The sequence below is a fragment of the Ornithodoros turicata genome, chromosome 2 (genome assembly GCF_037126465.1).
Source record: "Ornithodoros turicata isolate Travis chromosome 2, ASM3712646v1, whole genome shotgun sequence".
In the NCBI taxonomy this organism is placed as follows: domain Eukaryota; kingdom Metazoa; phylum Arthropoda; class Arachnida; order Ixodida; family Argasidae; genus Ornithodoros; species Ornithodoros turicata.
In genome coordinates, this window is record NC_088202.1 from 107,815,943 (window position 1) to 107,838,971 (window position 23,029).

Consider the following 23,029-nt stretch of genomic DNA (forward strand, 5'->3'; position numbering starts at 1 on the left):
GTTATAACTTCGCGCTGCGTTGCTTAATCACTTCGAAATTTACCATGATTGAATGTCCTTATGAGCTTTATATGTAGACCACACAATGTGCCCCCTGCATTGAGTAATTACCGAGCACGGCATGCCGGCATGGGGAACACTTTTATAGGGTAAGACCCTGTACATTTACGTATCCGCGAGGGCAAGCGCGTGCGAACTGTCGTCTTTTTTGTGGACAGGACACGAAGGAAAGAAAACGGAGCCGTCAATTGCATTTGTGAGTGAAGGTGTTCCTCGTATTGCGTTGTACACGTGCGGTGATCCTTGCTGGCAAGGAAGCATTTTTTTTCATTTAATTTCATTTTATTTCCATTTCGCCTAGAAATGTGGACCAGCCGCAAAAGGGAAAGGTCCCTGACTAGGCGGCTGGCCAGCAGCAACAGACAATCGGATGGGACGCGATCGCACCAATCCAGCAAAAAAGTACTTTACGTATGACGTCACGACAAACAAGTTCGTCTGTATCACGCGCTTCAAGAAAGGAGAACGCCTATTTGTACAGACAGTCACCTACAGGAACCAGGAGCTACCAATTTCACTGCTGCCTATTAATATTAAATACCATGTATGCGGAATAAAGGGGTTTACATTTTGCAACATTTTTTTTTCTGGGAATGAATAGGCGAACCAGAAGCGGAACCGGTTAAACCCGGTATGAACCGTTATTTTTTTGCTCCGGAGCAGAACCGGTACCGGACCGTTTATGATAGGACCGGAACGTAAACCGGAACGAAAAACGTTTCGGTTCGACGCCCTGGTCACTTCAAGCTTAAGCTTGCAGCTTGACTGCAGCAATTTGACTTCAGCAATAAGATATTCGACCTCAAATAGCAGGAGATGCAGAATATCCGAGTTGCACAGGGCAGTGTCACCCAATGAGCCACCTACAGCAGCACCAGGTTCATCACGTTGGGAAATGTCCGCTTCGTTATTCGCGGGTGGTAGCTTTGTTGTTTTCGGGGGAAGCACGCGGCGCCTTCCGCAAGAGTCACACTTGTACGCACTCACCCCGTCTTCTAACAGTATGTCATGTTCAAGTGCACTGATGCCAATGCACAAACAATGGAAAACACGATTGCAGCCACCGGCACAGGCAATAAATAGCTACCGACTAAAAATCGCCAGGGAGCACGAGCCACACACGTCTTTACTCATGGCTTGGCTTACGCTACAACTGATGATATCGCATATACGTGAGAGGGAGAGAGAAGCGATGAGAAAAAGGGGTGGGTTGAAATTCCTATCGGGTATCACGATCATATCGGGTGCACGGTCATATCAGGTATCATGCTTTGTCTGGGAAGGTCAGCTCTGCGGGAAAGAGATCCAGCAGAGCTGGTATAGGATGAGTCAACTCCAAGATGGCTGTAGAGAACACTCAAAACAATGACACTGAAGCTTTCTAAGTTTAATATGTACAAGCTTTCGCGTGGTGGACCGCGCTTCATCAGGTACAGAATGATGAAGCCTTATGAAGCGTGGTCCACCACGCGAAAGCTTGTGCTCTTTTGAGCCAAAGAGAGACAGTGAAGGATGCCTCATACAACTTTTTCCTGCTTTGGTGACCTCATGCGAGACCCCCATCTTCCTTTGTCGGATGAGAGGCCAGGGTCTCGACACTATGTAACTGGACATTGCAACCGCAAGTCTCCACCTGCGCTCGGCAGGTGAGACGAGGTGTTAGTGTTTATTCCTGCACCGCGACTTCTCTACTCCATTGACTTTCCGAATTATATTCTTAAGTTTGTTTTTCACTTCGGAAGACGGCCTGAATTCCCTTCCGTGCCACAGTCTTCTTGGGTTGGTGCGAAATAGCGCGGATATACGGAACGACGGCCGGGTGTTGTGCGGACTCCCGTGATGGTTTGCTTGGTTTGCTGAGTCTCCTTAGCTGATGATGATTCGGGTTTTCTTGGCGCACGAGCAAAGTCTCCTTAGTACTCTGTTAGCTGTGGATAGGACCTGTCATTGGGAAAGCCTGCCTCTTGAGATTGTCGACTTGTCTATGAAAGCTTTGCTGCACCTTGTGTTCTCCGGAGAGTTTAAAAGCTGATTGTAGGATCGTTACCCCACCCCACCACTTCTTTAACAGTCTTGGAATGCAATCTGAAGAATGATAGCGGGACTTCTTCATTCGCGCTCTCTGTTCCCAATAGAGTTCGCGGCGTCTCAAATGGATAGTGTCTAACAGTGTTTCCAATTTTTCTCTGCTTGTAGCCGCTAAATTTGGTTTAAAAGGTCGCTAAATGTCGCCAAATTCTGGCACAAAATCGTTAAAAGTCGCAAAGTTTAAAATTGGTGCGTAATTATAAAAAAGAAAAATTGTCCTTCGTACCTTTAACGAATTATTTATATTCCCAACGCAGAGTATTATATTCCTAACAGCCTGATTAAAGCCTTTGGGCCAAAGGGAGCCTTTCTGGCTGCGTACAGTGTTCTACAGAGTGGTGCCACCAGCAGTTAAACAGTTTTGCGTTATTATACGGTTATTGGCGTGCACCACAAAATACATGGATAAATCTCGTGCTCTAATTGCACAGAACCTGGCACTGACTTTGGAACCTCATATTTGGACGAGTAACGTGAAGCTATGCAACCTATTTTGATTTGTTGACGACCATGATATGGGGAAAAAAAGCACTATTTGCATTAAGTATTGAAGCCAATCATTGGTGGTCGGATGCTGGACGTCATCGAACTTTTAAGTGAGTTACCCCCAGACGTTTCTGTCATCATCCTGCAAATCGGTTCCATTGATGTCGGTGAAGTGCCGATACACACTTGCGTAGAAAGAGTGCAAACCCTACTGTCGCATGTGCGCTCTACACACCCCAACGCACTGGTGGCATTCTCCAGCCTGCCCCCTCGGATTCCCTCGCCCTACACCTCCCACAACCAGTCACGTTTTTTTTTCATCGGACCAACGCAACGATCCAGCTCTTCAACCACCACCTGTGGTATCTCTCCATCATGGCCAATGGGGTGGCCTTCATCCGCCATAGAAACTTCAAGTGGAACCCCTGGGAACTATTTGCTTTAGATGGGCACCATCTGAACCTACAAGGAGCCCGGGTTCTTGCCTCTCACTACCACAGCTGTCTGCTACACCACGTACCGCCAGCGCGCACCACCCTGACCCACCACCTGTTCAGTGAAGAGGATTTCCCGGTCCTGACTTCTCAACAGGCTCCGCATTCCTCATACGAGCCTCCAGGTAGTTCTTCTTGGTTGCCGCCTTCCTCCCAGTCCAGTTCAAGAGAGCGCTTTCCATCTAAGACCCCCTGCAATCGGCGCTCCGTTTCACCACAAGCTACAACGTCGCGTCTCCAACGTCCTCCCCGTGATGTTGTGTGTGCACCTACCCAGGCACGTCGTCTCATCGGCAGAAGAGACACGCAGCCTAGACGCAGCAACATGGACAACCCCTGTGACGTTATGAAAACTCTGCGCACTCAACCAGTTCTCACTTTCTCAAAGCACGTAAGCTGTTAGACAAAAATATTGGGTTTCTTTCCCACCGCATGTTCCTGTCAGATTGCATTTCTCACAATGTTAGTCCCAATTGATTTGCCCTAAGAAACCACCCTACTTTGGAATTCCATTCCCCACGCAATGCCACCTGATGGTATACTGTCTTAAAGAATACCTCATTGGAACTAACTAAGATTGCGCAGTATGGATGTTCTTGACCTTGACAACCAACTTCGCCAGATTTCACCTCTACTCACTCCCCTTGATTTTGCAGAGCTAGAATCCTCTGCATTCAAAAAGGCTCCTGAAATAAATAAAGTAAAATTGAATAAAACAAAGAAACTTAACGTAATATTGACACCCATTGATCCCCGATACATCTTGGAGACGCTCATGCCAGTCAACCCATTACCATCCAACGCCACAAACGTAGTGTTCAATCTTTCTAACGCCGAATCGAGTCAGTCAGAGTTGAATGTTCTGTCCAAAGGCCTCAGTTTCGCTCCCACACAGACTACCATAAACGAATTTGAAGTACTCAACGATTTACCGAGCCTACGCAGAAGAATGCAACTTCGTACTTTCATGACAAATGCACAGATAGAGCTGAATCTTTCAAAACAAACTCCTTCTTGGACACCTGATCCCTGCCAAATCAGCCCCCTCATAGATAATTACATTCAAGCCGTCCATAATGACATCATGTCTGCATTTAACAATAGCCCAAAATCACATCACGGTAACCTCTCTTAGAGAAAGCTGCATTGAATCGCCTCAAATCCCGAGATGATATTATCATTAGACCTGCCAACAAGGGTGGCGGCATAGTTGCTCTGAACACCTCCGACTACACAGCCGAAGCCCTACGACAACTTAGCCACTCGAAATTATATAAAATCCTAGATAAGGATCCCACCAAATATTTTTGTTGCGTTATTAACCAAACCATAGACGCCCTCTCAAGTAAAAACCTGGTCCCCTCCGATATATCTAAATTCATGAAGCCAAAGAACGTTAAGCCAGGCAATTTTTACGTTCTGATCAAAATCCATAAGGAAAATCACCCAGGCAGACCTATCATTTTAGGTGTAAATACCCCGACAGAGAACATTTCTTTAGTTTTAGATAAGTGCATCAACCACATCCCTCCTCTTCTGCCAGCATATGTTAAGGACACAAAAGATTTTCTCGGCAAGATCGATTCACTCAACAATCTCCAGCTCAATCTTAGTAATGTCATTCTAGCGACCATAGATGTAGTATCGCTGTACACTAATATCCCTCATGATGAAGGTCTTAAAAGTGTTGAAGGGTTTCTTTCTTCACATCCTCCCAATATTCTCCACAGCACCGCTATAATTCCACTCTTAGAGTTGGTTCTGAAATACAACAACTTTACCTTTTCGGACACCCATTATGTACAGATCCACGGAGCAGCGATGGGTTCGCGAGTTTCCCCAAATTATGCTAACCTTTCTATGGGCCAATTTGAACGTAGAGCACTAGAATCATTTGATATACGTCCCCTAGCATACTATAGATACATCGATGACATATTCATCATCTGGCCTGATGATGAAACGTCTCTAAAACGATTCTTTGAGCATTTTAACTCGCTGCATCATTCAATTGAATTTTCATGTCACTTCTCACACCAGTCTGTTAACTTTTTAGACGTAGCCGTCTCTCCTAGATCGCGATCACTTGTTACCGAGCTTTTTTTAAAAACCCACAGATGGACGCCAGTATCTCCATTTTGACAGTTACCACCCCCAGAAACAGAAAAGTAACATACCTTATGGGCAGTTTTTGAGCTTCAAACGTATATGCTCAGACCAGGAAGATTTTTCTAAACATGCACGCGACATGACTAAAGACTTCCTAAACCGTGGTTATCCTTCCCCTCTAGTCAGTGATGCCCTCCACAAATCAAACTTACAGGAAAGAGATGTCCTACTAGCACCTAAAACTAGAATAGAAAGCCCAAACTTAGTTTTTACCACTCAGTTCCATAAATCTCTCAATAACTGTAAAACAATCCTAAACCGCCATTTAAATATCATTCACGTTGACAGGAAATTGAAGGAAGTTTTCTCGCAGGCACCCAGGTCGCTTTCAAGCGACAGACTAACTTACGTAACCTACTAGTATCGTCAAAGATTCACCATCAACCCCCAAGTTGTGCTCCATGTGGCAAAACACGATGCCAGACCTGTAAATTTATTGTTTCGTGTACACAGACTGATAGCTACAAAAACAACTTCACTTTTAAAATAAAACACTCTCTTAACTGTAATTCATATAATGTATGCTACATAATCTTCTGCACCAAATGTCACGTTCAGTATGTCGGAGAAACGTTTAATTCCATGCGGGAACGGTTTTACGGACACAAAGGAGACATTGTTCATCAGCGACCAACCCCTGTTTCCTTGCATTTTAACCTTCCTGAGCACGACTTTAACACACACTTAAAGCTCGTCATCTTAGAATCGGGCTTTCCTGACAACAACAAACGCAAAAATCGAGAGTCATTTTTAATTGCTAAATTCCAGTCCTTGACTCCCCATGATCTCAATGTTTTTTTTCTGGCCCACTTTATCATCTTGTTTCCCCGATTCCGCGAAGGTTCCAAAACATTGCCCGTCTGCTAAACATAAAAACTCTTTACCTGTTTTTCACTTACTGCAGGAGACCACGTGTGTATCGGTCATTTGACCACCTGAAGCAATCCCCTTTAGTATTGTATAACGCATCCCCCCTTTTTTGACCAACTCCACGGCCTCTGTCTTTAAACTGTGGTACATATACCTTGTGTTCTAAACAGACATCTTACAATTTCTCCAGATTTTATTTTTCTTTCCTTATTACTTTTTCTTTTCTTTTTTTTTTGCCCATTTTAAGAATCTACCACTTTTGCAAACCTCCTAATAACCGATAGCCAATTTTTTAAATCTTCTGGACGTTAGAATGCAGGCTAAACACGAGTGCTGCCATTGTTTATCTTTTCTCAAACCCCATCAGTGTAATATTTCTTCCAACGGTCTTCTTTACCATGTTCGCTCACCTGAGACCTCTCAACGGGTTTTGTCTCCGGTAACGCTCCTACTGTACATCGCTTTCTTTTGTATTGTCTTTTTCGCGCCATCAGTCCTCTCTAATAAGAATTTGTATTTCCTCCTCACCACCTTCTTTGTCCCTTTTCTCTGATCTACATTAGTATAAATATCTCTACCAAGTGTTCAATGTATCGCACCTGATGAAGGACGGACCCCGTCCGAAAGCTTGTTTTTCAGTCTCTTTAAATACTTATTTGATGCAGAACCTGCACTGACGGCTTTCAAAGGCAACAAAAAATAAGATTGATGAAATACAATTAAAAAAAGGGGGGGTAGATTAGATGAGAGAAAAAGAAGGGAAGAATATGAATTCAAGAAGTATCAAATAGGGGATTGTAAACACGTAATAACTAAAGAGTCATGTGACAGCAAGGTCTGGAAGCTCATTCCCACGCGCTCCTTCACAGGCTCCACATGCTCCTTGTATTTGTGTATTACGAATACGTAAAACAAATACATTCGATATTTGAAATTAAGAAAAAACTGCAATCTTGTAGCATGTGAATTTTGATGCAGAACCGGGTATTAGATGCTTGTATTGTAATGACTACAATCGGGGATGCACACCTGGAAACAGTCTCGTACGGCCGAATTCATGAACAAGCCTCGACTCGAAACTCGACTCGAGCTGCTCATTGAGGCCGGTTTTGCGCTTCATTAAGCGACCTTGACTCGAAACGCTCCTCGAGTGGAGGAATTCCTCCGTGCATTCCTCGAAAATCTCGAGGTAGCATCTGTGCTACCTCGAGAACGCTCCTCAACTCGAGTTTGGCTGGTGTCATGGCGGAAGAGAGGTCGTTCGCTGCGTCCATCGACTGCGTTTTGTGCCACGGTGGCCTTTAACTGGGTGCTGACAACAGTACCACTGAGCGACAACGTTCAATAAGGGGCCATCAAACTCCTTTTGAACATTTTGATGATCACGAGTTCCTCATATGGTATACGGTACCGCTTTATGAAGACAACCGTACGAAGCCTTTCGGATACATCGCAATCGTGGGCTGCCGCTACCCCCTGTGCTACAGCTGCCCGTCGACATGTGATTTTATGGCGTTAGGACTTTGCGAACTGCCACGGGAGACATTGTGAATTTGTCAGAAACGACGGTATGCCGCGTTGTCGAAAAAATCCCACACCTTCTCGCAAGCGCACTTTTCAAGACAAGGTGTATTAAATTTTCCTTCTGTCGCGCTATTTAGCATAAAGGAGGTATGTTTGAAGGATGTTTTCACGCAAAAAGCGGTGCAAGAAGAAACAGTGCATTGACTGGACATCTAAAAAAATAAACATCTGATCTGCCTCCTCAATGCTTCTGTTTCTCCGTAATCTTTATACTGTATCAAGCTGGCCCAACCCCTGCTCCAACTATCACCGAAATGGCTCAATAAATCTTTCATTATTCATGTTTTTTTTTTTCGTTTCTTCCTTTTTTCTTTTATTTATTTATTTATTTGCAGTCGAAGACAAAGCGGCAAAGTGTGCATCTTTCGTCTCAAACGATCGCGAGAGTTCTGTCGCATCCCTCCCCCTTTTTTTAGAGTATTTGGGAGATATCCAAATAGTGTCACCCCAGGTCATAATCATGATTTTTTTTTGTAGTTGTTGTTCCAATAGTGCGAATTCCGTTTGTTGGGTGAGATAACAGGCTCCACCTTTTAGGCAGAGCGCGAATGAGGACCATAAAAGTTCGTACGACATGCTCGCGGTGACTACCCAAGAATGGTCTCCCCGATTCTTTGCTCGGGACGTTGTTGCGGGTTGATTGTTTATAGCTACCCTCAAGGCGTTGGGTAAACGTAGCAATCCGCTAACTTCACCGCTTCATCTTCAACCGCCAACTTCATCCGCTAACAATCCGCAAGTCATTCACGCCACATATTGTAACATAACAGAAGAGTGACAAGCAGTGACACCATCTTTCATATTATTTGATACGAGATGACCACGCCATTAAGCTAGCTGCTGCCGTTGTGGTTGCAATTGCCAGACCAGAAAACTAGGAAACCTATCTGCCTGTTTCCCTGTTCGAAACACCTGCACCCTTCTTCAAACACCTGCAGTCCTGTGGGTTTGTATTTGTAATGCAGGTTGGTCGAAATAAAGTAAAGAATTACATTTATTTTTCATGCCATACGTGTGTTTTAAGCACGATAATTAACATTTTCGATGGTCCCGAAAGATGGCTGTGGGCGAGAGTACAGCTTTATTCGAGGACGGTTTCTCGAGGACCGCCTTGGCGGAGGAAACCCCGAAGCAGGTTCATGAAACACATGGTCTCTTTAAGTGGAGGAGCGCCGCTCTCCTCCACTCGTTGGTGTCAAGGCGGAGCGTCGAGTCGAGGCTCGTTCATGAATTCGACGGTTAGCCCCCTTTGACTAGTTGTCCCGCTCTCATTCACTCGATTGTTCAGCGGGATGAGTGAGTGAGTGAAAAAGAAAAAAAATGAGAAAATTGGCAGCGGAATGAAGGTGATGTTCGATATGCACTTTGACACACTCTGGTTACAAGAGTAGCACGCACCACATTCACTAGACGTTTTGCAATGTAGGCCGCTTTCCGTGCACCATTTACTCTCCAGTCGCCACCGCACGCGCACGTGCAGGCACGTGCAGGCCCAGGGCGCGCTGGTGGCGCTATCCTCTCTTTCAATGGGCCATGCCAACGCGCCGTTACATTGGGAAAACTCGCTGATACCTTGCGTCCTGGAGCAGCGCACAGCAATTTTGCTAACTTTAGCGCTTTGAAATATACCGTACGCACCATAGTCACTACAAGCGTTCAGTTTCAATCGTTTCTGGTTTCCACGTTCTCTCAGACCGATGCCATGGAGTATTCAATACTACACGATCCGATTTTTTACCAATGTTTTCACATTTTCACTGTCGCTAAAAATATCATGATCTGCTGGATGGAGGAAGTCGCTAAACCCAGTATACGAAAAATGTCGTTAAACAGAGCAAAAAGTCGCTAAATTTAAAAATCGCTAAAGTGACAACACTGGTGTGTGTGTGTACGTGTACGTACTTCGCGGGCTTTCTTTTCGGACATAAAGAGCCACATAAACCACACGTTGTTGGAAACACCTCGGTCAGGTATTTTCTCAAGGCACTCGAACTTTCCAATTGACACCTCGACCCTCAAAAACAAATATTTTGAAAGTCAGTGAATTAGTCTTATCGAATTATCGACCAAAGAATGCACGATTGTGGGACAAGTTAGACCAATATGATGTTGATTCTGTTCTTTTTATTAGAAAAGCATTGTACATCATGAATTTTGTACCACGTTGTGAAATGCTGAAGAAAGAGTTATGCGAGAAAAAATTTAGAGTGTCGCGCGCAGGAAGAGGCCTGAAAAGTGGAGCGACAAGCCTGGTTGATGCCCCACGAAAACGCGGCTGCTCATACGTCGCTCTTCATCAGCAATTATTTGGAAAAACATCACACATTCTGTTGTCCCCCCCACCATATTCCACAGCTGACCCCAGCAGCTCTTGTTTTCCAAACTGGACACCACACTGAAAGGGTGTAGTTTCTATAGGCCACAGAGGAGATTCAGGAAAATGCGACGAGGGAAAATGGGTTGGTGTATTTGTCATGGGTCCCAGATGAGGTTTCGGACGCGAGATGTCAACAGTCGCGAGATGACGCTCAACGCACGCATACAAACATTCCATTTTTGAGGCAACACTGAAAATCTGAATAGAACCTTCAGCCATGCATTCCTAGGTAAATACGAGCGCATGGTATAACGCGCGTATGGGTTTCATTAGGTCATCGGTGTCATATAGGTGTATGTGGTCGCATGAGAGGCTGCGTAAGGGATTTTTCTGCTAGTTCCAATTCTTCCAGAGACATCATCAATGAGGAAGCAGACACTGTGTCACGCACTGTTTGTCCAGCTATACTATATCTATGTATCTATCTATCAAAATTATGTTTAAACATGCGTGTAAATGCTGAAGCATCATATAGGCATATCATATGAAGCATCAACCAACACGCTCTACACGTGCTTTCCCTGCTACAGCCGGCTGGGGCGGATCCAGACCCTCGGTTTGAGGGGGGGGGGGCGGTTTCTTTGCAGGAGCGCGTAGTGGGGGAGGGAAGAGAGGGAAATCCAATGTATAATATGACTCCATTTAAAGCGACAAGAATGAGGACACAGGGTTAGACACTGAAGAGGAAAGAACAGGTCGCAACTCTTTCCTCTTCAGTGTCTAACCCTGTGTCCTAATTCTTGTCGCTGAAAATGGGGTTGTGCCAACCGGCTCTACTCTTTCTGTTGGTATAATATGACGTTTTGTGAGCGATCGCCCAACTGAAACCCGCCACCCTAGGATGCGCCACTGACAGCCGGGAGTACAAGTCTCGTTACTCCAATTCGACGCAGAAAATGTGGCGAACGTAGGAAACACACGAAAGCCGATTTCGCAGTGAGCTTTTCTTGACACTCTGTGACAACTTCTGTGACACTGTGTTCGTGCGGTATCTGACATTATGAACCACTGAATGTTTCTCTGTGTCTCACCCACCTCATGTGGGGCTGCGATGCGCGATCTCTTTCGGCCATTCATCGAGCCTTGGTGCGTGGTCCGCTCCTATACAACCTTCCAGTATTACACGGGATTTCGCCATCCTCCGAGTCCAAGCTTCAGTGTCTTTTGGCACGTAGCCTTCGTGTGTGTCTGGGCGTGCCAAGAACAACGGATACTTGTTTAGTCATGGCAGAAGCGAGAGAGACTCCGCTTGCTATCCAGCGCTTTAATGAGACGAGCCGTCACTATCTCCGCTTGTTGGCTCATCACCGGCAGCACCCTTTACTGCTGAAGCTTTCCCGTCGCAGGAATAACAAGTTCAGGTCCTGCATTCAACAGCTAAAGCCTCACCTGCCACGTTTTCAAGTTGAACCCCAGGCGCGTTCAACTCCACCTTGGACCCTCCCTCTGCCATCTGCTTCACTATCCGTTCCCGGGCTGCAGAGAAAGGATGATGTCGCTGCAGGTGTGTCCAAGGCGCTCACACTGGATATGATGAGCAAGCTGTATGCAGGCTTTACTCCTGTTTTTACGGATGGCTCGTCCACAAAATCCAGCTCTGCATGCGCCTATATTATTCCGTCCGAAGACATAACTGGTATCTTCCGTCTCTCGCATCTGACGTCGTCAACATGTGCTGAGCTACATGCTTTGCTCTTTGCCATGCGCAAGACCCTGCAGTGTTCAGCTCGGCCATGGGTTCTCTACACAGACTCGAAAGCTGCTATCCAATGCCTCGCAACAATGGGCATTCGAGGTCCTCTCATGTCCATTGTTGCTGACGTGCTTGAAACTTACAAGGAGCTACTGGACCTGGGCCACTGCATAGGATTACAGTGGGTACCTGGTCATGTCGGCATACCCGGCAATGAAGAGGCCGACCGGGCGGCCCTGCGGGGTCATCATGTAGCTTCAGCCCGCTCTATCATCTTGCCCAAAGGTGATCGTCAGGCCCTCGTCCGTGCTCTCTCTGCAAACAAGAGAAGATCACAGTGGCTGCATGACATTACGCTCCACGCAGTGGATCCTTCTCTTTCACTGTCGCTTCCTCATCGCGTCCCACGACACAACGCATCCCTGCTTCACCGCATGCGGCTGAATGTTGCATTTACACCAGTTATGAGGCCTCATGTACATGAGACCTCATGTACATAGAATACATTGGTGGTTTGCCACCTGAAAAGTCATGAGTCGTCCTCCCCGATAGCCAGGGCATCCTTCCTCCTTCTGCTGTCTTCCCGCCTCAGCCGCATACATGATCTATCCAGCGTGATCATCCAGACATGCAATCGGCTCCGCGCCAATGGTCATGTTCTTTCTCTGCAATGCATCCCTGGCCATGTGGGCCTATCTAGCAGCATGTGGGCCTATCTAGCTCTGGACCTATCTTTATTTCGTGTCGCTACATCCGTCACGAGGAATCGCTCCTTCACGATCTCTGTCTCAACGTCGCCCGCACTTCACTGCTTCTATTCAAAATGGGTCAATCCAGCACCTGCAGAAGCTGTGGCGTGGTTTAGCTGATATTCCCCACTGCATCCTACACTGTCGGCAACACCTTCTCCATCGTGACGTACTTTGCCGCCGTACATTGCAGTTTGGCTACAGCACCCGGCAGCACTAGCTGCTCTACTGGGACCCGTTCCACGGCCTACCCAGTGGGCCGACACCACTGGGCCTTCCTCCGCTTCCTCCAAGCTTCGATTTATCTGGTTTTTCTTTCTTGTTTTCTTTCTTTCTTTTTGTCGTTTTTTTTAAATAGCAAGGCTATCTCTATCTGGCTGACATTTCCTATTTATTTTAACAAACCTTCATACACCCCCCCCCCCCCCCCCCTTATACATTCCGGGATTGGCACGCTGGCTCACATGCCCCGATGTTTTTATGCTGAACGGTCCTCAAAAGCTCATAACCTCGTGCGTTTCCTCCAAGAAACAGGACTTGCGCAAAGGCCCCACTAACGTACCCCCATGTACAGTGCACATCGGACTCCTTCATCATTTACTTACCTCAACCCCAACCCTCTATCCCGTAACCCCTTTCTGGCTATGGTCGTCATGATGCCTGCACGCGTGTGGCCAACAATACGATCCAATAGCGCAAGACCCCTCTCAATAAGAAGCACTTAACTTTCGCTCCTCAAGAGCTTTACCCGCACTCAATTAGTCACTTGCTAAAAGTTTCACATACGGCGACGAGCGCCCAGAAGAAACATTGCAGCTTTCACTGCAATCGTTGCAATGTACAACGGCGATCGCGGGTATTTGGAATGGAACGGGGCCTTCAGGGGAAACTGAATACATAAATTAAGCAAAACTTAACTCTCCTTTCTGAAAGGAGCCGCGTAAATCCCGCTAGCTGTTAGCCAATCAAGTAAAACCAATAGTCCAGCGTACACTCTCACAGCATGACGCGCTTGGTCCGCAACTTATCTGCAGTACACGACCAACTAAGTCATCTTGAAAACATGATTGCAATAATTAATTGCGCGTAGTTTAATGAAGTGGTGTGCCTGTGCGGCGTACATCACGTTCGCTTGGCACAAACGTTGGTGCCGTTTGAGGGTGGTCAGCGATACATCACGAGTCATGCATGCATAGAGATGTGTTTAACATGCACAGGGCCATTTGTGACTCCAAGATACACTAATGCATTTTACAGCGCTTCTCATGCATATGTTAATGAGGTGACCATCGAAAATGGGAGATTTATTGGTTGAAGTTCTGTCGAGCAAAATATTTGCAACGTACACACTGCACGTTTTGCTACTCAATGGGACACTGACCTCATCGTGTTGCCTGTCGTTAATTGTGTTGTGTGGCAAATAATTGAATAATTGGTTGTGTGGTGTTGTGTGGTAGGTGGTTTTACTCCGGACTGGGAGCCCCCGTTTGCACAGGGCTACGGGTATTGTCACTTTCATACCTCTGGGAACGACGCTGCATACAAGGAGCGCTATAATAGCCCAATAGCGGAATCGTGACATCTGTTTTACGTCTGCACAGCTCCTATTGTTGTGTAACGCTTGACGTCGTCGATAATGTCGTGACGCGGCAATGGTCATGACGATGGCAGCTGACTATTGACAACGGCATGACGTATGAGATATGCAAGACATGCTGACATATAACAGCAACAAAATTTTAATTATGAATGAGAATGTAATGGGGTGTTTCCCTGACACTTAAGGTGCGCGTATATAGACGGTGTTTCAGTAACCATGTAAAAAATTTAATGGGTAAAACGTGGCAGGGAAAAAATGCTATCAGCGGTATTTATTTGTACACGCACCGCAAGTAATTTTATAAAATATAAATTTAAAAATATATTAACTTCTTGAATTGAACTTTACAATCGCCTCGGCAAAATAACGTTTTCTTGCCATAAGTTCTCATTTGTTGAGTCTGAGTGCGGCTCAACAATTGCGCATCCAAAATTAAAGCAGTTTCATTTGGAAGGGCTATTCTTTATTAATTTGATTAACAAAGAAATATTTTGGGGAAGTCCGGATAATGTAAAATTGCCCCACACCGGGCCCGTGCAGAGGACAGTTTCTGAAGTGGAGAGAAAACCACCAAGGTCTCTTGAGCTGGTTTTATTTTGTTTGAGCTGTTTGTGAGCTGGTTTTTCCGACTTGACTTCCTGAGTTGTTGGTTGTCGAGATACAGAAACAGCTGTTTTTTTACTTCATAGACAATGTTTCTGTATCACGGCTTAGACGTCTCTATGGCACATACTGCATTTGCTTTTAATGTTTGAAAGCCTTTAAAACCTTAAAGTAAAGCTTTTAAATGGCAAGACGGTTTAAGTCACTCGTGACTGGATGTAGCCAATTCATCCCTATAATAAACCACGTGACAACTGGGGGGATATATTTATTAGAACAAAGAAAAAAAGGGAGGAAAACACACAACAACTGCACAATAGACTGAAGTATGTACGTATGACCAGTCTCTAGCCCGCAGTAACTGACACGACAGTCCAGATAAATAAGTAAATAAATAAGTCCAGCGTTGATCCTCTAAGGGCCTTCACTCAGGAAGTGCGTCTCGGGGGAAAAAAGCGCCGGGTGTCTCAGACACAGGTAATAACAAATATTTCTTAGGCAAGGTGCGAACTTTTGGCTGTTTCTGACGTATGTTCGTAGTTTAGAAATTGTCAGAATTTGCGAAAATGAACTGTACGTCACAGAGACGTCTAACTCAAGTGACAGTGACTCAAAAACCTTGTCTATGACATAAAAATGACGTTGCGTGACTTGCACTTCGGTGGTGTTTGAACTGGTACCGCAAATATTAGGATTGTGTGACTGAAGTACGCGATGTATACAGGACATAGACTAAGGCATTGGGCTGTTCAGTTAGTCGCTGACGTCTTGCTCGCTTTGGGTCGGCCTTGTTTCTTTTGAACTGCAGTGTATTTTTTCTCTTCCCAAGGGCTTCACAGAACTCGCATGGACTGCTCACAAGAAAGGGGGGGGGGGGGTATGTTTATTGAAAAAAAGGAAGGGAGGAAAGGTTAGTCAGGCGTAGGCCGACTAGCTATTCCTTCAAGAAAAAGAAAAGAAAGGAAGAAAAGAGAACACACGCTTTGCTAGCTCGGTAAGAGAGACAATGAAAGAGATATTTCTCGTTTGCGTCTCCCGTATACATCTTACGCGTGCAGTGAAAATCACGCTTTACAGAATACCGTCACGGACACACGCTTTGTCAATTTGACTGCTTTTCTTTCTTTCTTTTTCTTTTTTTGTAAAATGCACTTTGCATTAAAAATGCATGAAGATTTCTCAGCAACATCAGGACGTACCCTGTACCAAGCCTGGAAACTCGTCGAAGCCACTCCTTCCGCACAGGGCCGGCTCTGCGACCGTGCCCTGCGCCTCGGGCGAACATCACTAACTATAACGCAGAAAGTATAGTGCCCCCAAAGCGTGAGTCAACGCGCTATCCATTACACCACAGGCCGAGCCCTCAAATGATCTCGATCGAAAAACAAATACCAGATTGATTGATTGATTTGTAAAAGAAAAAAAAAGGGAGATGTTAGTCTTGAGCCACTCCGGACAGGCTACTCCAGGACGCGTTATTCAAAAAAGAAAGAGAAACTACACGAATCTATACACTTTGAATCTGCTGATTATCAGATATTATTTCGGAGTTTGCTAGAACTAAAAATAATTTTGTAGGTTTATAACTATGGTACCTACACCGTAAGAAAAATTTCCGTAATTTTGCTGCACAAGTGACTGCTAACTCTGTTGCCGGCATATGTGCCGTAACCTATATGCTGCACAAAATCCGAGTGCACACTGCGCAGTTCCGGACTGGGCTTTCGCAGTTTAATATCACTATCATTCTTTTCGCTTTTGGGAACTGGCCAGTGTGCACTCCAAACAAATTTTTTTTGCAATAACTAGTTTACGGCACATATGCCGGCAACGGAGTTAGCAGTCACTTGTGTGAGTAAAATTACGGAATTTTTGTACAGTGCAACGGTAACCAACAGGTCTGTACTCATATGAATATGCATAAAATAGGCCATCAGGTAGGGTGCCCAAAAGTGTAGTAAAACAACGCAGTAGAGATTTTGTCGCTTAAGCATCTTTGCTGTATTTGGTGTCTTATGGCGCAAACACCACTCTGGCCATGATTCGATGCTTCCATCATTTTTGTATCAGTCCCCGCATCGGTTCATACCACTGCATGGGCCCGGCCCTTGCCGTGAGATGGCCCTGATTCCGCACGAGATGTGCTATGGGGCCGTGGCAAACAGCATGTCTCGGGGCATGTGTCGGGGACGTCATCAACATGTGCTGAGCTGCACGCTTTGCTCTGGCACTGGGGCAGCGCCCAGCCTGCTGGCCGGCATCAGCCCCATCTCATCACCGTATCACATGTATGTACGAAGGGTGTTCAAGTCAAACCGGGACTTTCTCTCTCCTGAGTGTACAAATGGCTCGCGCTACTTCTTTTTCGTCATTTTCACACGCGACAGGCCTCCGCGTTCACCACGTGGTGGTCGAAAGTTTGTGCAAAACAGAAGACACATGCTGGACAAGATGGCCGACAACGAGGTGAGAGCGCACATCGAACAGCGAATAGTCATGAAGTTTCTCGCGAATGAAGGCGTAAAGTCATCTGGAATTCACAGAAAACTTCAGGCTCAGTATGGCCACTATACACTTAGCCGCAGCAAAGCGTTTGAGTGGTGCAAACGGTTCCGAGACGGCCGTACATCAGTGTAGGACGATCCCGGCCGGGGCGGCTCAGAGCCCAGTGTCAGAGTTCCTGAGAACATCCAAGGTTTTCCCACTGTTTTCTGGGACAAGGCTGACGTTGTTCATGTTGATTTTCTGCCCAGTGGTACCACTATCAATAGTGCATATTACTGCCAGGTTCTCAGGGATGTGCATAAGGCGCTGAAGCAGAAGCGGCCGGGCCTCATCACCAAAGGAGTCCTCCTCCTACAGGACAATGCACGCCCGCATACCGCGCATCTCAGGACACGCACCTTAATGAAACTTGGCTGGGAGTTGCTGCCACATCCCCCTTACAGTCCAGACCTCGCCTCCAGCTATTTCCATCTCTTTGGGCCACTGAAGGTGTTCCTTGCGGGCCGCCACTTCGGCTGCGACGACGAGGTCAAGAATGCGGTCCGATCATGGCTGCTACGCGCCGGTAAGGATTTCTACACTACTGGCATCCAAGCCTTCGTGAAACGCTGGGACAAGCGCATTAGTGCAACTGGAGATCAGGTTGAAAAATAAAACTAATTTCTCGCCTGTAAGTTCATTTTACTTTTGCGAAAAATGAAAAGTCCTGGTTTGACTTGAACGCCCCTCGTATGTATACATACATGTGATCACATGTGTGTGTGTGCGCGTGCGTGCGTGCGTGCGTGCGCGCGTGTGTGTGTGTGTGTGTGTGTGTGTGTGTATGTATGTATGTATGTATGTATGTATGTATGTATGTATGTATGCGTGCGTACATGTATGTGCGCTGTGTGTGTGTGTGTGTCGGCAGGAGTGCAGCAACGCCCGTGAACGATGCAGTGCAAAATCGAGATTGCACGACGCCATATTTACTACACAAATACGTGTACGTACAGTATGTGTAGGTATGATATGCGCTGTGCTAGGTATTATTGTTGTCCGCGGCTAATCTAGCTTATATTTGCATCTTTTCGTTGCCGTCCGATCATTCCCGTCCTAACACATGCACGTGCACGCACGTACTGTATTATACAAAGTTGGTACGCGCATGGCTATACGGATAGGAAGATTTGGATAGCTTGCCGAGCAGAGCGAGACTTTTACTTTTGAGCAGGCCAATAACTGCGCTTGCTGTGTTCACCATAGAGGCAAATCCTCTGGGATTCTGTTGCTCTTTTGCTGCCATTGGATCAATCTGAGAAACGGGGTAACTCTTAACAGCTACCGAATCGCAAATACCTAAGTAAACTACAGGAGTAGTTGGTAGATGGAAGCAGAAGCCTCAAACCATGAAACCGCTCACACAGCAGCAGTTATTAAAACAACTGCTCCCGGAACGCAATCAAGCATAACGCACACAATTGAAACCAGTTGAAATCTGTGGTTTACGAACCATCAGATTATCTTCATCTTATATGCAGAATGACGCTATATCGGCATGGCACATACACATCTGGTGGCAGACACATTGTAGAGCCCGTACAGCGCACACTAGGGTCCCAGGTATCAGGTGGAAGCCCTACTAGATATTACTCGTGTTTATTAATTCGCCCATCTCTTTCCTTATCACCAATATATTCGGCATGCTGCAGGCTCAAACCGGTGCTGTCGCGAATGAATGCGAGCGCAAGTGACGCGAGCATATTCAGAAATTAGTCACTGTCCGGTGCACACACGCTGGAGCTTATCTCGTAGAGGAATGCGTTCATTGAGTGTGTCGTACTGGCTCCATCTCACCTGGCTCTTTCCTCGCTTGTTTTATTTCAGAATGCCTTTAGTCGGAGTGACACATACACAAAGAATAGCTACTGTAACGAAGTTGGAAACGCGACCATTATTGAACATGGACGTGTTTTATGTACGCTTAAAAAAAAAAAGAAAAAGAAAGCGACGCGCTTTATGGGTCACGTAGTCACGTCCTAGATGTGCCCATGACGTCTACTCATATCGACTAGGAATGGTTCTGTTGTAGTGTTGACGTTTCGTGAACAGTTTTCTATGAAAATGTTTTCAATCACTGAACACGGATAACGTTGAAATGTGACAGGCATAAGCCACGTTATTACTAAATTATACGCCGCACATGCATTGCTTCCACCACTTGATGATGTGCTGTTGGGGACCCGGTTAGCTAAAATCGCCTGTCAGTAATTCGCCGTCCCGTATTACCTCTGTTGCGCTTGAAAATGTTGTGCCAATATTGTATTTGAAGGTGAACCATGTGCTGTACGTGTTTGTTACTCGAAAAAATAGCCTTGCACTATCTGGAGATGTGAGATCAGATCAACCACGGTGTGCTGATTTTAGACAACCGTGCCCCCTACAGCACATATGAACACAAAAGAGCCTTAACGCTCCCTCCACTGTGTTCCATGACTGTCTCTAGAACGACTGGAATATTTAGCTTTGTGTTGTCGCACAAATGCATCTTAGATATAAATGACAGGCACTTACTAAATCCATCGTTAATGAACTTTGCTCTGCGCGTGTCCTTGCAAAAGTTGTACTTACAAGTCAACTGGCAGATAAAGTTAAACACGCTGCAGAACATATTTGGCTTTTTAGCGAGGAAAAATAGGATATCCTAACGGGGACAGTAATTTTAATAAAAAAATGACGCTGAACGGTAAAGATCTGATGACGCTGAACGGCATGTAATAACACGAAGTATAAATACCTACTTAATCTAATGACCAGCGGGTTCTGCAGCGTTTAAATATAGCGGTGATGATACCTCGCTCCCGGACGTTATCTTGAGTTTCGTAACTTATGCGTATGCAGCGTTAGCAGATGAAGCGTTTTCCGAGAAGTGTTGTGAATATCAATGGGCCTGGAATGGCGTGCATGTGTTCGCCTCGGACAGCGAGTGTTCCCCGGCTAAAGGGCACGAAAATGTACTTTGCTCTTCCAGCAGGCGCTTGAAGTTCATGGCAAATTAACGGCACGACGTTTACTGCTCTGTCTTTGACCGCACGACTTTTACTGTTACAGGCCGCCATATCTTGTGCCTAATTCGTTACCTCACGTAGAAATAGAGAAGGTCGAAAAGAAAAGTGAAACGCGTAGAGGGAACGGAGCCAATGTACTGTTGGTTTTTTGGTCCGTGCAGTCTTTACCTTCTCAATTAGAGCAAGTAGACGCATTAGCGTCCCCCGTTCAATCACGCTTTTGCACCGCCATTCCGCGCTTTAGCAACAGCAAATGTACCGAAAGTACACGAGTTAACGGTGAGCATTCCAGCTTTACAAACAAAGGCAAGAGTGAGTATTACTAACGTACACACGATTCCAATCAATGGAGGTTCATGACTGCCGTCATATCTGCGGGTTCATATGCTGCCCGCGGACATCGTGGTCTCCATTGCTCTATTTAGATTATCTCGCGTGCTGTACCGGCCATGGCACGTTGCAACATTTTCTACGCGTCTTAAATGGCTAAGTGCGCCATGCAATTCGATATATGCGGTTTTTGCACCTTGACGGCATTGTAATGCACGCCGGGTACTCAGGGTAATTTTTCAACGTGTCGTACTTGGTCACTAGACTGACAAGTAATTGTCTACCACGTTTGTTTGGCATAACATGGGATGAAATGCCACAACCCCTTTAACATACCAAGGTAAGCGAGTACGTTAAACGAGGTCAAAGGTGCTACGAAATGCGCGGTCTATTTTGTCGTGTGTGTGCTTACTCTCGAATAACAAACATTCATCATCTCTGGTCATCATCTCTGTTTTTTCGTCATCTGTTTGTACTTTCTGTGTGTAAGCGTACTAGGGTAGCCAGTTCGACTTCGTCAGAACTTACATCCACATTTTTTTCTTTATCACATCACCATCACCAAGAAAATTAATATCAAAGTCAATCTCAGTAACAAAACGGCGTCACCAATGGTGGCACTGAATGGTGGTCATAGTGCAATGAAAAAGAAAGTGAGAGAGTGCTATCCTATGTACTGTACGGTTCTCCGCAGCCCAGGAGGGCCATATAGCGCACATAGGTAATATAACTTCTCCGACATCTCAAACGTTTGAGTGTACTTCGTTCCGCTGGATAATTTAAACAGGAACGCGTTAATTCCAACAAAACGGTCTGCCTCCCAGCCCCGAGCTGCCAGTATAGAAAGTGCAGCCAGGCGTACACACCCATGACACACCCAGGCTTGCGTGTATACATGAGCTTGTCTGTATCTAAGATCTCTTTTTAAAAGAAGCAAAAAATTGTGACTGTTTCTTCCCTGTTTTAATAAATAGTCTAGTAATCACCGATCTGCTCACTTGAAAGCTTTCTTCAATGACTGTCTCGAAGAAAACTATTTGCGACGAAAACTATTCCTCTATTAGACAGCACGACGAAGAGACGACCTCGGGATCTGAATTATCCTTTCCTAAAAATCGTGGATTTTGTAGTTGAGATTAGTCTTCTTTTCATTTTTATGTTCAGCGACCATGTCACAGGCAGCCTATAAGGAGTTTAAAATGGGATTGATGTTTTTCTTTTTGTTTTTTTTTTCTCTTCTCACATCTGCTGAGGCATCCCTTCGATCTTGTCCTGGTATCGACTGAACGAGACGTTTGTGTACTCCTCACGCCACGACAGCGATGTAAAAACAAAAACCAGATATGCAAATCAAACTCTCGATATGAAGCAAAGCATTCTTAATAATAATCATCACAACAGTATTTCTAGTTGTTGAAGATATCACCCTGAGCTTGGGGTAAACCGACACGGATGGAATGCAAGTGCGCAGGAAGAGACTCGAATCAAGTATTTCTTTTTTAAAAAGAGACAAAAAACAGTGTTGTTTACACTGTTCACACTTCGAAAAAAGACATATAGTTAGTTCCCGTGCCCGATAATTCAGCCCTCGTCAATCGGCAGAGATTTTCCCAGGATCTCCATCTTGGAGAGGTGTTAGTATCCCGTATAGGGTTGTGTGACACCCATCTCAGCTGGCACGGGGCAGCTTTCGAGCAAGTGCTCCAGAGTGTGTCTGTGTGTGGAAGGGGTGCAACATCTCTGGGGGTCTACTAGGTGGTGTGGGGGATGCTGGGAAACTCCCTATGTCAACATATCAAAATCAGTGCCTGTTAACCAATCAACAAAAATATGTCATTTCACCTCATATCGCAATACCGAACAGTTCATCAACAAGAAAGTACCTTAATATTCTTTCTGACCCCAAAGTTCTCTAGTCACTGTGTACCCCCTGCATTACGTACCACACATCGGAGAACAGAAAGGAAAAGACTTGAAGAATGACGTACCTTTGACTACGGGGTCATTCCAAGCATATCCAAAGTGCTGCGAAGAGCAGCAGATGATGAAGACCCCGATGCAGTGAGCCGCATGCCCCATATCTAACGTAACGGTGCTGGGACGCGCCGCAGTCAACTTGCCTTAGCGGTGGCTTGGTCCACTCTGATCCGAACGCACAGAACTGGAGTCGCTCGCAGCACTATTGATCGCTACGAAGCTCAGAAAGGAAAAGGGGCGCCTCTTTAGCCGGTTATCCTGCTTGAAATATGCTTTCTGGGTTTAAATTTGGATGGATTGCATAGAAGCGAGAGGTAGGTGTTATTGCCATCGAAACAAAGACGTTTTAAGGTGATACGATATTCTTTCAAGAGTTCCCAAAGAGAAGTTCAATGGA

The 23,029-nt window shown here is 45.7% G+C and overlaps 1 protein-coding gene across 1 annotated transcript in view; it reads right to left on the minus strand.

Annotated features, from left to right (window-relative positions):
* The window catches only part of LOC135385931 (neural cell adhesion molecule 1-A-like), a 227,467-nt gene extending 204,702 nt beyond the window's left edge, over positions 1 to 22,765 (minus strand). The window contains exon 1 of the mRNA XM_064615563.1: positions 22,644 to 22,765. Coding sequence (XP_064471633.1) covers positions 22,644 to 22,734 — 91 coding nt within the window. The 5' untranslated portion in view covers positions 22,735 to 22,765. The remainder of the gene's footprint in view (positions 1 to 22,643) is intronic.
* Positions 22,766 to 23,029: the final 264 nt, after the last annotated feature.